The sequence below is a fragment of the Lipotes vexillifer genome, unplaced genomic scaffold, assembly GCF_000442215.2.
Source record: "Lipotes vexillifer unplaced genomic scaffold, Lipotes_vexillifer_v1.1 scaffold871, whole genome shotgun sequence".
Taxonomy (NCBI): Eukaryota; Metazoa; Chordata; class Mammalia; order Artiodactyla; family Lipotidae; genus Lipotes; species Lipotes vexillifer.
The window spans coordinates 463480-482747 of record NW_006771782.1 but is presented as its reverse complement, the minus strand read 5'-3'; the positions used below and the strand labels follow the sequence as shown (position 1 = coordinate 482747).

Genomic DNA, 19268 nt, shown 5'->3' with positions numbered 1-19268 from the left:
AATGATCTGGGGGAAAGGTTGACTGCATGGTCCCACGTGAAGTTTGTGGCACATCTGGTTTCTGTTAAATCCAGACATGCTAGCTGTCTCTACTTGGTCACTCACAATTAACCAACAGCCGTTACAGCAGTCACGTGTTTCCCAAATGACATCCTTCCTTAAGCTCCCTTTGAAATGATCTGATTCTTGAGAGAGAGCTGGAGCAGAGGATCATGTGACACAAAGCTGTCAGATGGCTCCTACCTTAGTCTCCCCTAGAAGAGAAAATCTTCATGACGGCACTGCTTGTAAGGGTCGTGTAGCTTTGACATCTGTCTTTCTTGTTGATTGTCAAGGTATAGCTGGCTGTCTGAGGGGCTGGGAAGATATGCTTTCTCTTCCTTATTACTCTGTGTAGATCTCTCCCAAAGACGTACGAGTTGCCTATGACGTCCAGGGTGTGACATAGCTGTTGCAAAGCAGAAGAGCCCAACACTGCGCGGAAAGTACTTGCTGTGCACTAGGAGAGAGCAAACCACAGCACTGCAGGGTGTAATTAGAACTAGATCAGGCCTGTCCAGTAAGGCCACATTTGAAGGTTGAGCCAGTTTTCTCCAGATTCGTGGAGATGCTTTCTCAGTGAACACCGTTCAGCACCCTCTCTTTGGGGTGAAAATGGAGAGGAGAAGCCAAAAGGATGAGTCTCTGATTTTAGTGCCACTTGCCTCCAGCTTCCAGCCTCCATTTCTGGAAGGTCTGAGTTTGTGGCCATCTCTCTGTGTCCTTCAGGTCCCTCTGAAATGGAAGTAAAAAGTAATTGACAGGGAGTTAGGACCTAGGTTAAGCGTGCCTGGAAGTGTTTTGTTCTTAAGAGTCAGTTGTTGGGGCTGCTACCCTACGCCCTGCAGAAAGTTATATCCTCTCTGGAATCTTTCTTTTCCTTTTTTATTTAGCTTTATTGAGGTATAATTGACAAATAGAAATGTACACATCAACTGAAAAGAAATTGCACAACCTAAAAGTTGAGAATTACGTTTTAATTGGCAGACAAAACTGAGGACTTAAGCCGGGCACACAGCATCTCAGATCGCTCTGAGAGATTGTCCCAAAGAGGTCAGGGAGGAGCCTGGATATATAGGAGTTTTTGCAACAAAGACCAGGTAGATGGAACATCAGAAGATGACTATTAATTAAAGAAAACCAGACATCGTGAGTTAAGGAACTTAGCACTTTTCCATGTATGGGGAGATGCAAGAGTCTGGGCTCGTTGAAATCTTTCCTTTGATGTGCACCTCAGCTCTCTGGGGCCAGCATCCTGTGCTTTTTCATCAAGTCTCCTCAGGGGGTATCACTGGGGGTGGCTACAGTGGCTGACTGCTTGATGGCGGGGGGTCCTGTTTCCATCCTGAGTTTCCTCAGGGCTCACCATGGGGGCGGCTGTCATGTGATGGCTGGATAGCTGCAGCATCCTTTGTTTACTGATACGGCAAGCAACATTTTTCATTCACATAAGATAGTTAAAACATGCAATGTCATGACTTGTATATACACTCAAAGGATTCCCCTCATTGAATTAATACATCCATCACTTCACATATTGACCTGTGTGTATGTGTGTGTGTGCGTGTGTGTGTGTGTGTGTGTGTGTGTTGTGTGTGTGTGTGAACATCTGAGTTCTGCCCTCCTAGCAAATTTCAATGACAGTGTTTCTGGAACTTTTCTTGACTCCTAGCAGGATGTGTGTTTAAGAGTGAGGGAAGCCTGTGGACTCAGACAGCCCTGGAATATCGAGAGGTAAATAAAAGTACCCATCAAATAGAACTGCTCTAGGGGTGAGATGAGATTTTGCAGGTAGAATGCTTTGCACAGAGTCTGGTACTTAGGAAATCATGAACTGTTCCTCCAGATGGAGCAGTAAAGGAAGATGGAGAGAGAGAGAAGGAGAGAGACTCCCCAACACCTACGGATCATGATTAAACCACTTGGATTAATTTATAAATGTTGAACCATAGATTGTGACTGCTTATACAGACTGAGTGCACTTTTGAGCATGTGTGCATTTAATTTTTTTTGAAATTCATACTAAAATTTATACAGTTAGACCAGGGTAAATGTGTCAACCATTTTGATATTAATAAATTGTTTTTAAAAAAATAGTTTCTTAGACGTATTTACCCTTCTGAGAATGGGCACAGGGATGAGTTGGACAGAATTGGCATATACCTCTCATCCCCATGTTGAGTTGTGAACCACTGTATTCCAGTCTCATGAGATTTGGACTGTCGAAGTCATTAAGTGTTTATTTCACTAGATTGTTAATTCGCCAAATAAAAAAGTTTGTTCAGCATGTTATGAATATCTCTTTAGAGCTGCTTGAATGGCATAATCTTTACCAGTAAAGATGGTTGTGGCTGAAATGCTTTGAAGAAAGGGGCTGAGTCGGTTCATCTTTGAGTCAGTAGCATAAACCATCGCATACGGTCAAAGCCGTCTTAGTTAATATTATTTGGGAGCCAGATTTGGTTACTGTAAGTGAAAGAAAAGGATAATTTATTTTGAGCCTACTGGAGTATTTGAAGAAGTCAGTCCCTGGCTAGGAAAGAAAAAAGCCAGGCATTTCTAAGAGCTCCTGCAGCAAGATTTTTGGACCTTTCTTCAAATCCATCATTATCAGTGTGATTCAGAAAGCCACAGGGACTGAGAGTAGGTGGAGGCTCTACCTGCCTGGCTGAGGTCAGGGGTCACCTGGGTAAATCATCTTTGCACAGTGATGCAGCTGCGTGTACCACAGGCCTAGTGCTCAGTGAGCATCTCTTGAACGGCTTGGAGTGATCTGCTCAGGTGTTCACTGGGAGGAGGTGGGCCCTTACCTGTCCCATGTGAACAGATGGCCAGCTGTAATGTGAGAACGCTAGTCCACAGTTATGGTGCCTTCTACCCTATGCTCCAGAAAGTCTACTTTGCTTTTTTTTCTTTTTTCTCCCAGCATCAACCGTCCATCTAGTCTTTAAGGCTGATCAAAAGCGTCTTTTACTCCATGACATTGTCTCTTTTCAAGGAGGGCAGGTGGGTAAGAGGTTGGCTTTTCAGAAGGGACTAAGCATAGACTTAATTTAAGTAAAGAACATTGTGGAGAAGTTGATGGGCACAAAAAGGATCTGTAGAGAAGCAGTCCGTGATTTCATTTCCCACCTCTCTTTCCCATCCCCATCAGAACCCACCACCAAGTCAAGACCAAAACCTAGAATTCCAGCATTTCTCCAAGGTCGAAAAATTCATGATTTCACCTCTGTCTTTAAATACCTTCAGTTATGTTTGCAAGAATTTCATTAATATGTCTCTTTTCAGGTCTTAAAGCCTTGTTCAGTCCTTTCACTGTTTTTCTCATTAACCGAACACTGATTCCACTTCCCAGAATTTCAGGTCCAGTTGAAGGGGAGAATTTTTATACACACTGTTAGAACAAGGCCCGGCTTCTCTGCTCTGTTCCCTCAGATAATCAAATATAATAATTATAACAACAGTGAACACATTTTGAGTGTTTTCTTGCCAAGAGCTGTTCTTAGCACTTTAAAAGGATTAACTCACTTAATTCTCTAAAAACCCGATAAGGGAAGTGCTGTTATTATTGTTGCTTTACAAATCAGGGACTTGGAAAATGAGAGGTTTGTTCTTGAGAGGTATGTAAACTTCCTCAGGAGATAAGAGAAAAGCTGAAAGGGGCACTTAACCATCACAGGACTGAAAATAAGTTGTGGCTCTTATTAGCATCATACCCCCTCCTCTCTCACCAGGCTGTGAGGAATTTGGGGATATTGATGGTATCTGATTAAATTTTTATGGACTGGGCTTTACAGTTTTTTGAAGAAAGATTACCATGTATATGACTCTGGAAAACATAAATTCCCTTCTAAATCGTATTTGTAGTGTGAGTCCCATTGATGTTCATATTAACCTCAGTGAATGGATGAGAAATGCTAGATTTTTGTTGACATATATATTTTTGGTTTTTTCCTCCCAGCGTATGAGATTTTTTTCCCCTTTGACGGTCATAGGGAATCCTGAACACACATTCTTTTTTCAAAGTGTGTGTCCACGTGTAAGGGCCTGTTGTCTGTTAATCCAGCTCTGCATGTGTAGATGCATATGGCAAAAAAATTCGATTTCAGTTTCTTAGAATTACGTACTTTAGAGAACTGAGGATGTTATCAGGGTCCACATGCTCTTGGCAAAATTTTATCAGATTTTGTCTCTTCTCTGATCATGGGACTGGAAATGGTTCCACATGTTTTTCACCTGGAACCTGTTTTGTTTGTTTGTTTTTAAATATACTCTCATGTCCCTAATTTTCTTTTTAACAGTCATTATGGCACTATTTTTTATGTTAGCATTTACTGAGCACAGTACCTGATAAATATTCATTTATTTAACCAATGAGAAACCCCCAAGGTAGGGATACTTTTATTCCCATTTCACAGATGGGAAAAAGAAGGGGAATAAAAGCAAACAGAAGTTCAGAATGCTTAAGCCCAGCTACCAAGCAGCAGAGCTTAAATTTTACCTCTAAACCCTTCCCTTTTTATATTGAGGGCTTCCCTTCATGCATTGTCCTCGTACCATGCCATTTTACCTTGATAATATTTGTTACTTCACAAAATCCTAAAATATTCTATTGCCGATGGTTTTCCTCAGTTAAAGTCTTTCTCGGACTTTTCCTTACTTCCTGGTCTTTCATTTCTTTGATGCTTTCTTTTTCTCCTTCCCGAACCCCTGGACGGTGGAATTTTGTTTCATACTGATGACATTTCTTAAGCTTTTTGCTTATTCTGAACTGAGATTTCTCCTTTGGAGTGTCCTCATATACGTTGGACAACAAATCAGTTATTATTTAGTACTATTATTTAGACAAAAGAGTGGGTTTTTTGTTTTGTTTTGTTTGTTTAAGAATGTGACGTCTTCACCTCTCCCTCTCCACTGGGAGTTAAAGTTGTTTATTTTTTTCCTCCCGGTTTTATTGAGATATAATCGACACACAGAACTGCCTAAGTTTAAAGTGTAAACCATAATGGTTCGACTTAATACGTCATGAAATGATTACCACGGTAACTTTAGTGAACATCTATCATCTCATATAGATACAAAATTAAAGAAATAGAAAAAGATTTTTCCTTTGTGATGAGAACTCTTAGGATTTACTCTCAACAATTTTCATATATAACATACAGCAGTGTTAATTATATTTATATGTCATACATTACATCCCTGGTACCTATTTATCTTATAACTGGAGGTTTGTACCTTTTGACAGCCTTCATCCAATTCTTCCTCCCCCCAACCCCTTGCCTCTGGTAACCACTCATTGGATCTCTTTCTTTTTGAATTTGTTTTTGAAGCAAAATTGACCCACAACACAGCAGTGATTCAGTATTTCTATACATTTCAAAATGATCGGCACAATAAGACTAGTTATCATCCCTCACCATACAAAGATATTACATAATTATTGACTATATATTCCCCAGACTGTACTTTTCATACCCACAACTCATTTATTTAGTAACTGGAAGTTTGGGCCTCTTAATAGCCCTCACATATTTCTCTCCCCCTCCGCTTGGCAACCACCTGTCCTCTGTATTTGTGACTCTTGTTTCTGTGACTCTGTATTATGTTTCTTCATTTGTTTTTCAGATTTCACATATAAGTGAGACCATACGGTACTTGTCTTTCTCTGACTTATCTCACTTAGCATAATACCCTCTAGGTCCATCCATGTTGTCGTAAACGAAAGTGATGCCTTCAGTGAAGTCACAGTATTTTTATGTTGCTGTAGCTGGAGATACGTTAAAAATTTTTAAGTGAAAAATAATTTGATTATCGATAACCGCAAATACATGTCTTTGCCATTACTTCTCCAGCCAGCCTCACGGGGGCTACTTTGTTGTTCTGTCAGTTAGTCCTTACTAAAAATAGAAATAGATTAATGATACTGCCTGTGGAGTTCTTTTTCAATTATTATTTCATTTGAAGTTCTGCTTCATTTTTAACAAACCTCATGAACCCATTAAGTCTTTGGTTTTTGATTATTTAATGTGTGTAAGTGTTGGGATACAAGTCACGTAACACACAGACCCTGCTTTCAGGGAGCTTGTCTTGTCCTAATTTTCATTGATCTTTAAGGCTATTCACTCCGAACTTTTTCTTTCTTTCTTTCTTTTTTTTTTTTTTTTTTTTTTTTTGCGGTACGCGGGCCTCTCACTGCTGTGGCCTCTCACGTTGCGGAGCACAGGCTCCGGACGCGCAGGCTCAGCGGCCATGGCTCACGGGCCAGGCCACTCCGCGGCATGTGGGATCTTCCCAGCCCGGGGCACGAACCCTTGTCCCCTGCATCGGCAGGCGGACTCTCAACCACTGCGCCACCAGGGAAGCCCAGCTCCGAACTTTTTAAAAAAAATTGTGCCTTCATACCAGCACTTAACTCATCAACTGTTTCTAGAATCTGCAGTCTCCATTTTTCTGTTAAATCTAAAGCCTTTGATAGAGTTCAAATACGACCTCCAGGGAGGGAGTTTTAAATGGAAATTGAGGGAAATTTCTTGAAGTCTGATTTGTACCTGACATGAGTCCTTTGAGAAAAATTTAGGCCATTGAAATCTAAAATAGGAAACAACTGCTAACAAATAAAACATATTCTCTTACAGTGTCTCCTTTTTAAAACTATAAAATGGAAAAAATCTGATCTGAATATATTATTGACTCTTGGTCATTATCCATTGAATTTTTAAACTTAGCAGCTGAACTACAGGACTGAATTTCTAGGTCTTTAAATTGGAAGAGATTGAACCATATTGACTGGAAGAGATTGAACCATATTGATGGAAAAGGTTGAACACGTGGGGACAGTATTCAGTCCAGAAGGGGAGCTTGGAGCAGCTCTCAGCTTATTGCACCCACATCTCCATGAACCTGGGGCCTTTCCTGTCCTTCTAGCCTAGGGGACGCCTAAGGGTATCCTCACGCTGCAGCCTCTGCTGAGCGGACCTCTAGGTCTCCACCAGCCTCCTCTGCCTGGCCAGCTTCTCCTGTCCTCAGTTCTGAGCTGTCCACCTCATAGTTCTTTCTAGGTTCCCCCTGCATGAACCAGGAAAGGGCTTCTGGTCTCTGAAAATACCTGTCCTCAAAAAAACTTCTGAAAACAGGGCTTCCCTGGTGGCGCAGTGGTTGAGAGTCCGCCTGCCGATGCAGGGGACAAGGGTTCGTGCCCCGGGCCGGGAAGATCCCACATGCCGCGGAGCAGCTGGGCCCGTGAGCCACGGCCGCTGAGCTTTCGCGTCCAGAACTTGTGCCCCGCAATGGGAGAGGCCACGACAGTGAGAGGCCCGCGTACCACCAAAAAAAAAAAAAAAAAGCTTCCGAAAACGAACTTATGGTTCCCGAAAGGGAAAGGGGGTGGGGGGAGGGATAAATTAGGAGTTTTGGATTAGCAGATACACACTACTATATATAAAATAGATAAACAACAAGGTCCTACTATCTAGCCCAGGGAACTATATTTAATATGCTATAATAAACCATAATAGAAAAGAACATGGTAAGAGTATGTATGTACGTATATATGAATGTGTGTGTGTGTGTGTGTGTGTGTGTATAACTGAATCACTTTGCTGTATACCTGAAGAACTATAAATCAACTATATTTCAATTAAAAATTTTTTTTCCTGAAAACCTTCCAAAATCAGTCTCCCCTCTCCCCTCACTCTGTTACTTTCTCTCGTAGAACCCTGCTTGTTTTCCTTCATACTTGACACAAAGGAATATTTCCTACCCAGTTGTGATCATTACTTGTTTCATCCCTGCTTCTCCCATTTAGTTGGAAGCCCATGGGACCACAGATCCACCTTCCAAGCCACATTTTGTCAGAATGTCACCTGTGTTCAGTCACTCAAAACGCTTCATACATTGTACAGTTAAACAGATGGCTCCTTTTATAGGTACTGGGTTTATATTTTTAAACTATAAAATGTATTTTTGGTTAGTCTCCACTGTTTTCCATCAAACTAAACCCCCAAAAAGCATATTTTTTCTTCCTTAATATCCAGCCCTGTAAAATGCTGGTTTTGCTGTAAAGAATTGTTCTGAAGTTTTGTCCTAGTTGCCCTAAACTGTAATATAGAGGGTTGTTTAGACCCCAAGTGTTGTCCCAATATAAGATGCCAGTTTTTTTTTTTATTGCTTTCTTGATGCAGAAGTTGTCACTCTGCATTTGAGTTGCCTACAGTTCTCCAGAAATAAAGAGAAAACAGAAAGCTTCTAAACCGGTTAGTCCAGTTAAGGCAGTTGAGTGGCTTAAGGCTTTGATATGAGTTTAACCAAGTTAGGAAGTTAGCAAGGCTGCAGAGCTTTCATGGATAATTCCCTATTTTTTTTTTTTCCCCCTTTAACTGTTCACTCTGTCTGCTGGGGATTGTAAATGGGGTCTTTTGTCTTCCCACAGCTTGGCGAGGTGAGGGCACTGGGAGGCCGGGCTTAGTTGTGAGGGCCCTGCTCAGGGAAAGGGGGCCTGAATCCTACCTGGGCTCCCAGCAGAGAGTCGCTCACAGGGTGGCTGTGAAGTTTAACTAAGGTATTACAGGGCGGGCTCCTGCCTTTACACTGCTACCCCCAAACTGGATTCGCGTCTTGGTGGGTGTCCAGCCAATAGACACAACCAAGCGAAGGGGGTATTACTACTTGCAGCAAGTGAGGAGAACACTGGGGGTCCTTCCCAAAGCAGCGTATCCCTGAACCGCACAGTTGGGAAAGTTTGAAGCTCGGGGTACATGCGTATTCATGCAGAGCAGAGAAGAACTCAGCACAGAATTGGGCGCCAGGGTCAACAGAGTGCAAGCTTTAGTTGATTGAGGTCAGGAGGGTCAGCGTCATCATTCCACCCTCCACCTGAGTTGGGGTCTTAGTTCCTGCAGAACTCAAAGACAAAAATTATGTATATCCCTTGAGGAGGAACTAGGACTCTGCCTTATCACTGCACTGTTATTTGACTGCCTTTCCTCTGTTCCTGCATTCCTTTGTTCCCTTAAAATCATTGGCTACTGAAACCTGTTCAAGGGCAAGCATGGTGGCCAGGCTTAGATCACAGAATGGCTTAGGCCAAGATGACTTCTCTTATGTCAAGAAAGCCATGCCTGGTTCTCTTTCTCCAGGGTCCCCATAACCGGTCTGCTTACAAAATCTGTAATATAGAAGGAGTTCAAGGTTTTTATGAATTTGAACATGTCGCTTCCCAGTTCTGGCTTCCCTGCCTGGAAAGGGAGGAGGCTGCTGGCTTGCCCACCCCCAGCATCCCCTCCACTCTGAGAGTCTTCAGTTCACTTATTCCACAAATGTGTGTAGGATAATAGCCAATTATTTATTGGTTGGTGATGTGTGGCATACACCAGGGATGCCAGTGTACAACTGGACGTTTAAACTGGACATCAGACGTGGTGGGAAGTCTGCATTTTCTTTGTTTCCTTCATTGAAGTAGGACACACAGCAAATAAACTGTGGCCTGAAATACGGGAGGTGGAGAGGGTAGTTTTCAGCAGCATCCTGAGTCCTGTCTCTCTGGGAAGATGGTATTGAATCTAAGACGAAGCAAAGGCCATCAGAAGGCCAAGCAAGTGAGTCTGTGGAGGACGATGGCAGGGGAAAGGAAAAGTGTGTGTGAACTCGGTTAAGAGTAGGCAAGGAATAAAGACGCAGACGTAGAGAATGGACTTGAGGACACGGGGAGGGGGAAGGGTAAGCTGGGACGAAGTGAGAGAGTGGCATGGACATATATGCACTACCAAATGCAAAACAGATAGCTAGTGGGAAGCAGCCGCATAGCACAGGGAGATCAGCTCGGTGCTCTGTGACCACCTAGAGGGGTGGGATAGGGAGGGTGGGAGGGAGGGAGACGCAAGAGGGAAGAGATACGGGGATATATGCATATGTATAGCTGATTCACTTTGTTAAACAGCAGAAACTAACGCGCCATTGTAAAGCAATTATACTCCAATAAAGATGTTAAGGAAGAAAAAAAGAGTGTGTAGGCAAGGAAAGGAATTTTCTCTTTACTCTTTTAGGTTCTTGGCTGAGACCACGCCCCCAACTGTGATTAAGGAGAGATTAACAGGAGAAGACAAATAGACGTTTAATAACAAGTATACCTCCTGTGTGCATGGGAGATGCCTAGGCAAGCTGAATAACTCCCCCAAAAGGCCGAAGTCATCCCCCGCCCCCTTAAATACCATCTCCAGCTATGGGAGCCTATCAGGCAAAGCCCAGTAAACAAGGGTATGGCTGTTACGCAGATGCAGATTTAAGGCGGAAACTTCTCAGTTGATAAGAATTTCTAGAGTTTTAGTCAACCTCTCCTTCCTGGTAAAAGAGGGAGGCCCCCGACACATGGACTTTTCCCTTGTAAAAGTAAATGCTCTGGGGCTTCCCTGGTGGCGCAGTGGTTAAGAATCCGTCTGCCAATGCAGGAGACACGGGTTTGATCCCTCGTCCGGGAAGATCACACGTGCGGCGGAGCAGCCAAGCCCATGCGCCACAGCTGCTGAGCCTGTGTGCCACAACTACTGAAGCCTGTGCGCCTAGAGCCCATGCTCTGCAACAAGAGAAGCCACCACAGTGAGAAGCCCGCGCACCGCAACCAAGAGTAGCCCCCACTCGCCGCAACTAGAGGAAGCCTGCGCGCAGCAACAAAGACCCAACGCAGCCAAAAAAGAAAAAAGAAAAAGTCAAAGACGTGTCCTATTCAGGATGGTATGAAGGAGAGGGGACAGACACAGCTGCCAGGCTCCAAAGGAAGGAGATGGTGGAGAGATTCGTGGGCCAGGAAAAGGGATTCGGATTTGAGATGAATACCGGGGCGCGTGAAGTGAGTTGATTCATGTTGGCCGAGGACACTGGCCAATGTCAGGAGACCATATTGGAGAAGATGGGGGATTTGGAAGATTCAATAGCAAGTGTCCAAATGAAGGATGAAAGTATCTGCCAGCCTGGCACTGGGCTGGTGGGGGGGACGGGCTGCTCTGAGATACAGCCTAAGGTGCGGTGGGTGGGCAGGATTTCTGGGATCGTGAGATTTTACTTCTTTAAATTTTTGTTGCCAGTTGATTCTCCCATCATCTCTGTGGCAGCAGGAATGTGAACCGCCTCATGACTTTGTGCCAGTGCCTAGAACAGGGCTGTGAATTAGATGCTCAGTGTGTTTGCTGAACGCAGGAAAGCATCAGGCTGGTGCTGCAGACCATAAGACAGTCTTTGTTTTGTTTTTGTTTTGTTTTGTTTTGGCTTGGTTTTAGGGGGGGTGGGGTTTGGCCACGCCACGGGGCATGCAGGGTCTTAGTTCCCTGACCAGGGGTCGAACCCGCGACCCCTGCAGTGGAAGCGCGACGTCTTAACTACTGGACCGCCAGGGAAGTCCTCAGAAGACAGTCTTTAAGAAGGCAGCCGACTTGTGAAGTGGAAGGAAAATCAGGACCACATCACACATTCTGGGACTCCTTTTAGGAGTGAGAAACCGAATCATGACAGAGGGTTAAAATAAGGTCTGGGGACAGCCCCTCTGATGCCACCCATCCACCCCATACACGCATCTGTGTTCCCTTGGTAACCTGCCCTCACCCTGACCCCCCCTTACATCCTTGAATATTTATGTGTCTGGCTCCCCAGTAAACTGCATGCTGTGTGTGCGTATTTCCTGCACAGGTATGTGCTCGCAGTTACCTGAAGGCCTGGCACCTCGCTTGCGCTCAGAGAATGTAGGTTGATTCACTCACTCGTTATTGTCAGTCATGCAAACTGCTGGGATTGAGAGTGTTTAAAGGGCTTCTGCAGCGGTTATTTTATCTCCCCTTGAAAGGTGGTCAGGGCGGGAAGAATTCTCCCCATTCTGCACAAGAAGAAGGTGGGACCTGAAGCACTGGGTCACAACCTCTGTACTTTGGTGTAATCCTTGGAGCAGTTAAAAAAAATTGTGATACATGAGTCACAAGAGATTCGGTTTTTGATGCTATGGGATTCTCTCTGGGAGTGAGCGACTCTGTGTGTGTGTGTATTTAGATCTGCAGGCGTTTCCTATGTTCAGCAAAGTTTAAGACTTGCTGGCCTGTGTCAGTGCTTTGCAAACGTTAACGGGCAGATAGATTTATCTGGGATCTACGTAAAATGTAGATTCTGAGTGCGCAGGTCTCGGGAGAGACCTAAGGGTCTGCATTTCTAACCAGACCTCCGGCTGAGGCTGGAGCTTCTGGTCCACAGACTACACTTTCCATAGCAGCGCCTGGAGATCAGGGAAATTCTAAGCCAAATGCAGAGAAGAGAGAGCACGAAGCGTGCAGGGAACAAGGCAGGGGTGTGCCGTGGCCGAAATATCAGGTACAAAGATAGACGTATTGTGCCGTGAGTTTGAAAGTGACATTGTGATTGGATGGGCTCGCCCCAGTCCCCTCTTTCTTCTCAATTTAGCAGATATGTCTCTTCGTGATGGTGCAACCCATTGGATTCCCCAGACCTCTACTTGGAGATAAGTGATAATCACTCCCCTTGCAATCCTTGCTATTTCTTTTGTCGAGCGCTTATGAAATCAAGATGGAATGTCTTTGTTTTCACTGTCTGCACTATAAGCTCTTTCAGGGTGGGGCTGTTTTTCAGTTCATCACTCTGTCCTGTGTTTACCACGGTGTCTGCCACGTCCTAGGTGTGGAGACTCCCAGGATGTTACATGGCTTAGCCCTTCATTCCCAAACATCAAGCCTGGCAGCCTAGAATAGTAATTAACAGTCCTGCTCCAGTAGGTGGAGAATTCTGGGTGCCAATACTAGCTTTCCTACTTAACTATAGCCTAAGTTTTCTTATCTGTAAAATGGGGGTAATAACAGTTGCCACTGCTCGTGGTGCAAATAAAACGACATGATACGCGCCAAGCATTTAGCACAGTGCCTGCCCCTGGGAAGAAGCCGATAAACAGCTGCTGAAAATCAACACATCAAAAAAGGGATGCGTGGTATCCTTAATGTTTTCTTTGTGTTTGGCTTTTTAGTCAGGTCTCATAAGGACACGAAAAAATGAATTCCTCATCTCGCCATTACCTCAGCTCCTGGCCCAGGAGCACAACTACAGCTCCCCTGCAGGCCACCATCCTCACGTGCTATACAAAAGGACGGCAGAGGAGAAGGTACAGCGTTGCCATGGCTACCTGAGCTCCAGCGGGAACTCTGCTGGTCACCCCCCAAGTCGCACTCCCCACACATCTTGGAGGCCAGAAAGAAAACATCACCACGGAAGGTTGCAAAAGCAGCATTTTTGTGGACGACGCAAGAAATGTATGTAAGGAAACTTTCTCTTGTTCTGTTCCTCTCTGGGCCCTCGACAGGTTTTCCCAAGTGCCATTGGGTGTGCTGACTTTGCAGGTTAAAACTGGGCTACACTAAGCCCCCCCCTGAAATTAATCTTGGAGATGAACCAGAAATCATCCCTGTCAGACAAAAACTGGGTGATCATTTTTTCTAAGTTAAACTAGGAAGATTTGTTTTCCTCTTTTAACATCTTTTACTTTTTAGTCGAAGGTCCCAATATTATTTTAGTTTCTGTACCCGTGGGAAAAGGACCCAGTCTTCCAAATGATGAAAGAAATCAGAGGTGAATTCCCAGGTGTGGTTGGGTGTTCCTTTTGAGGATTTGAGGGAAAGACTTCCCAGTTAACAAGAATACTGGCACCTGATTGGAGGTGGCGATGAAACCTAAGGACCCTTGGACTTGGTTTGTGCCCCGGGCCCAACCGTCTGCATTTTTCAGACCAGCAGTGTCCAATAGAAATATAACACCTGCCCCAAATGTAATTTTACATTTTTTAAATGCCACATTAAAAAATGTTTAAATGGGTAAATTAATATTAATAATATATTTAACACAATATATACAAAATATCTCAACATGTCATCAATATAACCAATGAAAACAAATTAAAATGAAGTAATTTATATTCTTTTTTCATATTAAGTTTTGGAAATCTATTAACACTTCGAGAACAATTTCAAATCAGACAATAAATTCTCACCAGAAGTACTTAATCTGTATCTCGATTTCATAAAATTTAAAGTTCAAGTTTAAAAGTAGATTTTACATAGTCAGACTGTTCCAAATATGCTTAAGGTTTTCAATAGCTGAAGCAAATATTACTTTTTAAGTGTAAAATAAAATTAATAAGAATTAAATAAAATTAAAAATTTGGTTCCTTCAGTGGCACCGGCCCCATTTCAAAGTCTCAGGAGCCATGAGCAGCACATGACTAGCCAGTTGGACAGAGCAGCCAGGTGATATCCACGGAGAAGAGGACGTGGTATCCCTGCCATGCTGATCAGGAGGAAAATGCAAGACACTTTCCACCATTTTAATTGGTTTGGGGGATTTGGGTGTAACTGAAATATCCTTTTTAAAGAACATCTATTTGGCATGAATTTATAATAGTAGTGGCATTAATTAATGATAGTAATGATATTTATAGTGGCAGTGATATGTATTTGATATGAGATGTAAAAGCTAATCTTTAGAGAAACCTTATGGTTGGATATTATACTCTTTTCATTGATGAGGAAACTGAAACTCAGAGTCCTTTATCAGAATGGCCTACTTGAGGTTTTACATCTAACTCTCACTGATTTGATGTTTTAATTTCTCTCTGGGGAGCATTGACTTCACTATAATGACTATACCAGTTGTTAAAGTATTAAAATATATCTATATTAGTAGTACATACTGTCCTGAGCTTTTCAAATGCGTTTTCCTTCCCAGCAACCCTTGGATCTGTCACAGTCCATTAACTAAAGGGGTCGTGTTTAATCCAACGGGTACTTCCGGGTCTCTGCTCAGAGACTGTGGCCAGTCTCCAGGCCTGCACCTTATCTGTTACAAAGTATTCACTTTAAATAGCACTTCTGACTATGCTGTCTCCCCAGCAGCTAAATTAATATCAGGTCAAAGAGCCCTTATTGACCACTTATTTTGTGCTACATTAAAGTTTGTGTAGATGAAACAAGAACATGGGCAGTGTTCTACAGGATACATATTTCTAAATTTTATTTAGAAAATAATATACAAAGTGTGATAATGAATTCAGAAGCAAAGGATAATGTCTTGTTTCTGCAGTTTCTTAACAATAAAATAAAATGAGCATTTCCTTCCCACAATACTGATTTTTCTTGACCCACTCTTCCAACTAGAATTGTAGCTTGTTTTCTTCGACTCTTTAGAAGAACATTTTTGAGTTACTGAATCCATTGGTCCATCCGTCCGTCCGTCCGTCCATCCATCCATCCATCCATCCATCCATCCATCCATCCAACTTTCTTTTGAAAGAGTCTCTCTTGACCATAGATTAGGTCCATAGCCCCAGGACAGGTACCAGTGGCATCATTTATCAGGAGATGAATGAAGTGTTGGTTACATGGTCTCTCTCCTCCCCTTGTTTAGATTTCTGTCTGTCTCCCCTGGATGATCTCTGCTGATAGCCCTCCAAATGCTCTTCTGTTCCTTGTAGATGCCCCTAAGCCTCCCACAGAGGATACCTATCTCATGTTTGATGAGTACGGGAGCGCAGGGCGGCCCAGAAGATCAGCTGGAAAGTCACACAAAGGCCTAAACGTGGAAACCCTTGTGGTAGCAGATAAGAAAATGGTGGAAAAGCATGGCAAGGCCAATGTCACCACGTACATTCTCACTGTCATGAACATGGTAAGGGAGATTGTCAGGACCCCAACCCCCTGCCTCTCCAAGATAGCTAAAAATCATGGAATTCCCTCGCGTGGGTTGAATAGCAGGTGTAGCCACATGATTTTATAGAAAAAAATTAAATTTGGAGGAAATTGGCTTCGTACATACATGTATTTGGTAAAATCAAAACATACATGCTTATATATATGTCTGATCTCCTCTGGCAGTTTTGGAAATTTTCAAGTTTTGTTTCTTTTACTTTTGTTTGATTTCAATTTGTTCCAACAGGTTTCCAGCCTCTTTAAAGATGGGACCATTGGAAGTGATATAAACATTGTTGTAGTCAGCCTCATTCTTCTGGAACAAGAACCTGTAAGTGCCAAACTTCATTTACTTCATCATTCATCCTGCCATTCAGGATACACTTATTGAACACCTACTGTGTGCCAACCCATGTCATTGTCATTAGAAATTCAAATTTGAAAATTTCAAATTACCCTCAAGGAAAGTACAGTCTAATAGGGTTGTGCATTTAAATACTGAAACATCACAAAATAATTATTTATATATAAACATACAAAATATATATGCAATATATATTTTTCAATATACAGTGATATCCAATATGATTAAATGTGCATATATAATATGAATACAAAAGTAAAATATAGATATTACATTATATAAATATTACGGAAGCTTCACAAGGAAAGTGCATTTGGTAAGAGCTTTAAAAGTTAGCTGGATTTTGCAAGTTGGAGATGCTGGGTAGGTACAAAGGGTATTTTGAAAATATACTGAAAATAAGTCATCTGAAAATTCTGGTGGTAAACCTCCTGTCTCCCAAAACCAGCCACCTTAGGTACTACAGAAACTGAACAAGGAATATTTAACTGCCCTTGACCTGCTTACAGTGAGATGCGAGACACAACATATAATAAAGTGTTAGGTTGCATGGCACCTACTGCTTTGTAGTGTTCTGATGTTGCAAGTGTATTTTCTGAGGTGGGGATTACCAATACAACTATTTTTAAGTCCCCTGAGGCTTTTCCTCTCCATCTGTAACTCCAGTAATGAATGGACAAAGCAGAGAGTCAGAGACCAGACAAAAATGAACCTAACTGCCCAGGTCTATAGCGCTACAGAGGTTAACAACGTATCACATTATTCTTAGAATTTTGGAAGGGCAGAAAAGGTGTGTGTTGTTCGGGAGACCCTTCTGTCTAACTTAGCACTCACACTTTGCCCAAGGACTCAAAGACAGCAGTGTCCTAATTCACTGATAATTAAAGATTTTGCCTAAAAACCCTCAATTTGACCCAAGTCAATAGTTCTGAGAAAACATTTTGATAAAAATTATTTGAAGACTAGGTCCTTTCTTACTCTTTAGAATATTGTGGCTATTTGTTTCTTCATCCATTCAGTGAGCTTTCATTTGATTGATCGATGGATTGTGTAGCCTATGATGTGCCGAGCCCTTGGCTGGAAATTTTGACCTAGGGGTAAATAAGCTATGATCAGTACCGTCCTCATGCTTTGTTGAAGAGGCCATGGAACTTTATCCCCATTAGTTAATAATTATGTTCTAAAATTAGTAACAGTTCTATAAATGTGGTACCGGCGTGAGATGAACAAAGGTGTTTCTAACTGATGCCAGTTTATTTGTTGTAGAAACACAGTTGGTCATAAAGCACACTACTGAAACTCTGTAGTAACTATATCAATACTGTGAGCATTTACCCAAAATATTTTTAGTTTTTTTTTTTTTTTAACACCAATTTGTCCAGCCTTAGCTCAGATGTTTTCCTCTGCTGACCCTTCCCCCAGAAACAAGATGCTTCTGTGTTTGCCTGTACAAATGGAATGATGCAACATTCTCATCTCTGTGACAAATTCACACTTTAATTTGTGTGGGTTTCCCATAGGGAGGATTATTGATCAACCATCATGCAGACCAATCTCTGAATAGTTTTTGTCAGTGGCAGTCTGCCCTCATTGGAAAGAATGGCAAGAGGCATGACCACGCCATCTTACTCACGGGATTTGATATCTGTTCCTGGAAGAACGAACCATGTGATACTCTAGGTATGATATGAGCAAATGCTTCATGCACACCCATGTAAGCTAAAAACACAGTCTGGAAACTTTCTGTTGGGTGGGTGGCCCTTAGGATTCTTCATAAGGAGACTTAATCTGCAAATTGTGGAGTATGTTCATTGTACCCTCTGCTGAATATTGTTCTTTTTAACTGAACTCAGTGTGGAATGGGGACCCCTTTACTTTATTCCTGTTGTGTTTTTCGTTATTAAACCTTTTGATGATCCTTCAGGCATGAGATAAATTGTCATTTAACTACACAAGTTGTAGGTTATTCCATAAGCATCTTGACTGCAGAACTGGATAGCTGAAAAGAACTTGACTGGTCTCCGTGGCATTCAACTATGCCCCTAGGTAGCACGCTTCTTTTAGAAAGTTACTTAAACTTTGAAGGACTCAGCTCTTCCATATTTGTACAAGACAGTGAGTAAGAACTCTATCTTTCAAATCTATATTATATTTTCTAGTATAGTCTGTTGCACACAGTAGGAATTCAGCAATTTTTTTAAATGAATTGATGCTCATCTAGATCGGGGTGGGCAAATGTTTTCTGTAAAGGGCAAGACAGTAAATATGTTAGGCTTTGCGTGTGTCGTATAAGCTCTGTTGAAACTACTCACTTCAGCTGTATTAGTGAAAAAGACAGTATGTAAACAAGTGAGCATGGCTGTGTTCCAATAAAACTTCCTGTACTGAAACAGGCAGTGGGAACCATATTTTTCAGACACAACTGATAGTCCGGATTGATGGTAAAAATTTGGGGGTACTGAGAAAAGTTTACATGATTTACTCCCATTTTCTCCTCAAATTATATTTTTCCTTGAAGTGCTTTATAATCCTTCATAATATATTAAAGATAAAAGTAGATTAGACTTTTGTGGACTTCCCTGGTGACACAGTGGTTAAGAATCCACCTGCCAATGCAAGGGACACGGGTTCGAACCCTGGTCCGGGAAGATCCCACATGCCGCGGAGCAACTAAGCCCGTGCGCCACAACTACTGATCCTGTGCTCTAGAGCCCGCGAGCCACGATGACTGAGCCAGCGAGCCACAACTACTGAGGCCCGAGTGCCTAGAGCCCATGCTCCGCAACAAGAGAAGCCCCCTCAATGAGAAGCCTGCACGCCACAACTAGAGAAAGCCCGAGAACAGCAACAAAGACCCAACACAGCCAAAAATAAATAAATAAAATAAATTTGTTAAAAAAAATGTAGATTGGACTTTTAGAATTTTTTATATTTTGTGCTTTTCAAATTCTCTGTAATTGGTAAAGTAGCAGGATACAAAATTAATGCACAGAAATCTTTGGCATTCCTATACACTAATGATGAAAAATCTGAAAAAGAAATTAAGGAAGCACTCGCATTTACCATTGCAACAAAAAGAATAAAATATCTAGGAATAAACCTACCTAGGAGACAAAAGACCTGTATGCAGAAAACTATAAGACACT

The 19268-nt window shown here is 42.3% G+C and overlaps 1 protein-coding gene across 1 annotated transcript in view; it reads left to right on the top strand.

Moving 5' to 3' along the window:
- Positions 1-19268, top strand: part of ADAMTS18 (ADAM metallopeptidase with thrombospondin type 1 motif 18) — a 162933-nt gene that overhangs the window by 63362 nt on the left and 80303 nt on the right. Inside the window, 4 exon segments of the mRNA XM_007447144.1 lie at positions 13049-13331; positions 15545-15738; positions 16006-16089; positions 17643-17802. Of these exon segments, the coding sequence (XP_007447206.1) occupies positions 13049-13331; positions 15545-15738; positions 16006-16089; positions 17643-17802 (721 nt within the window).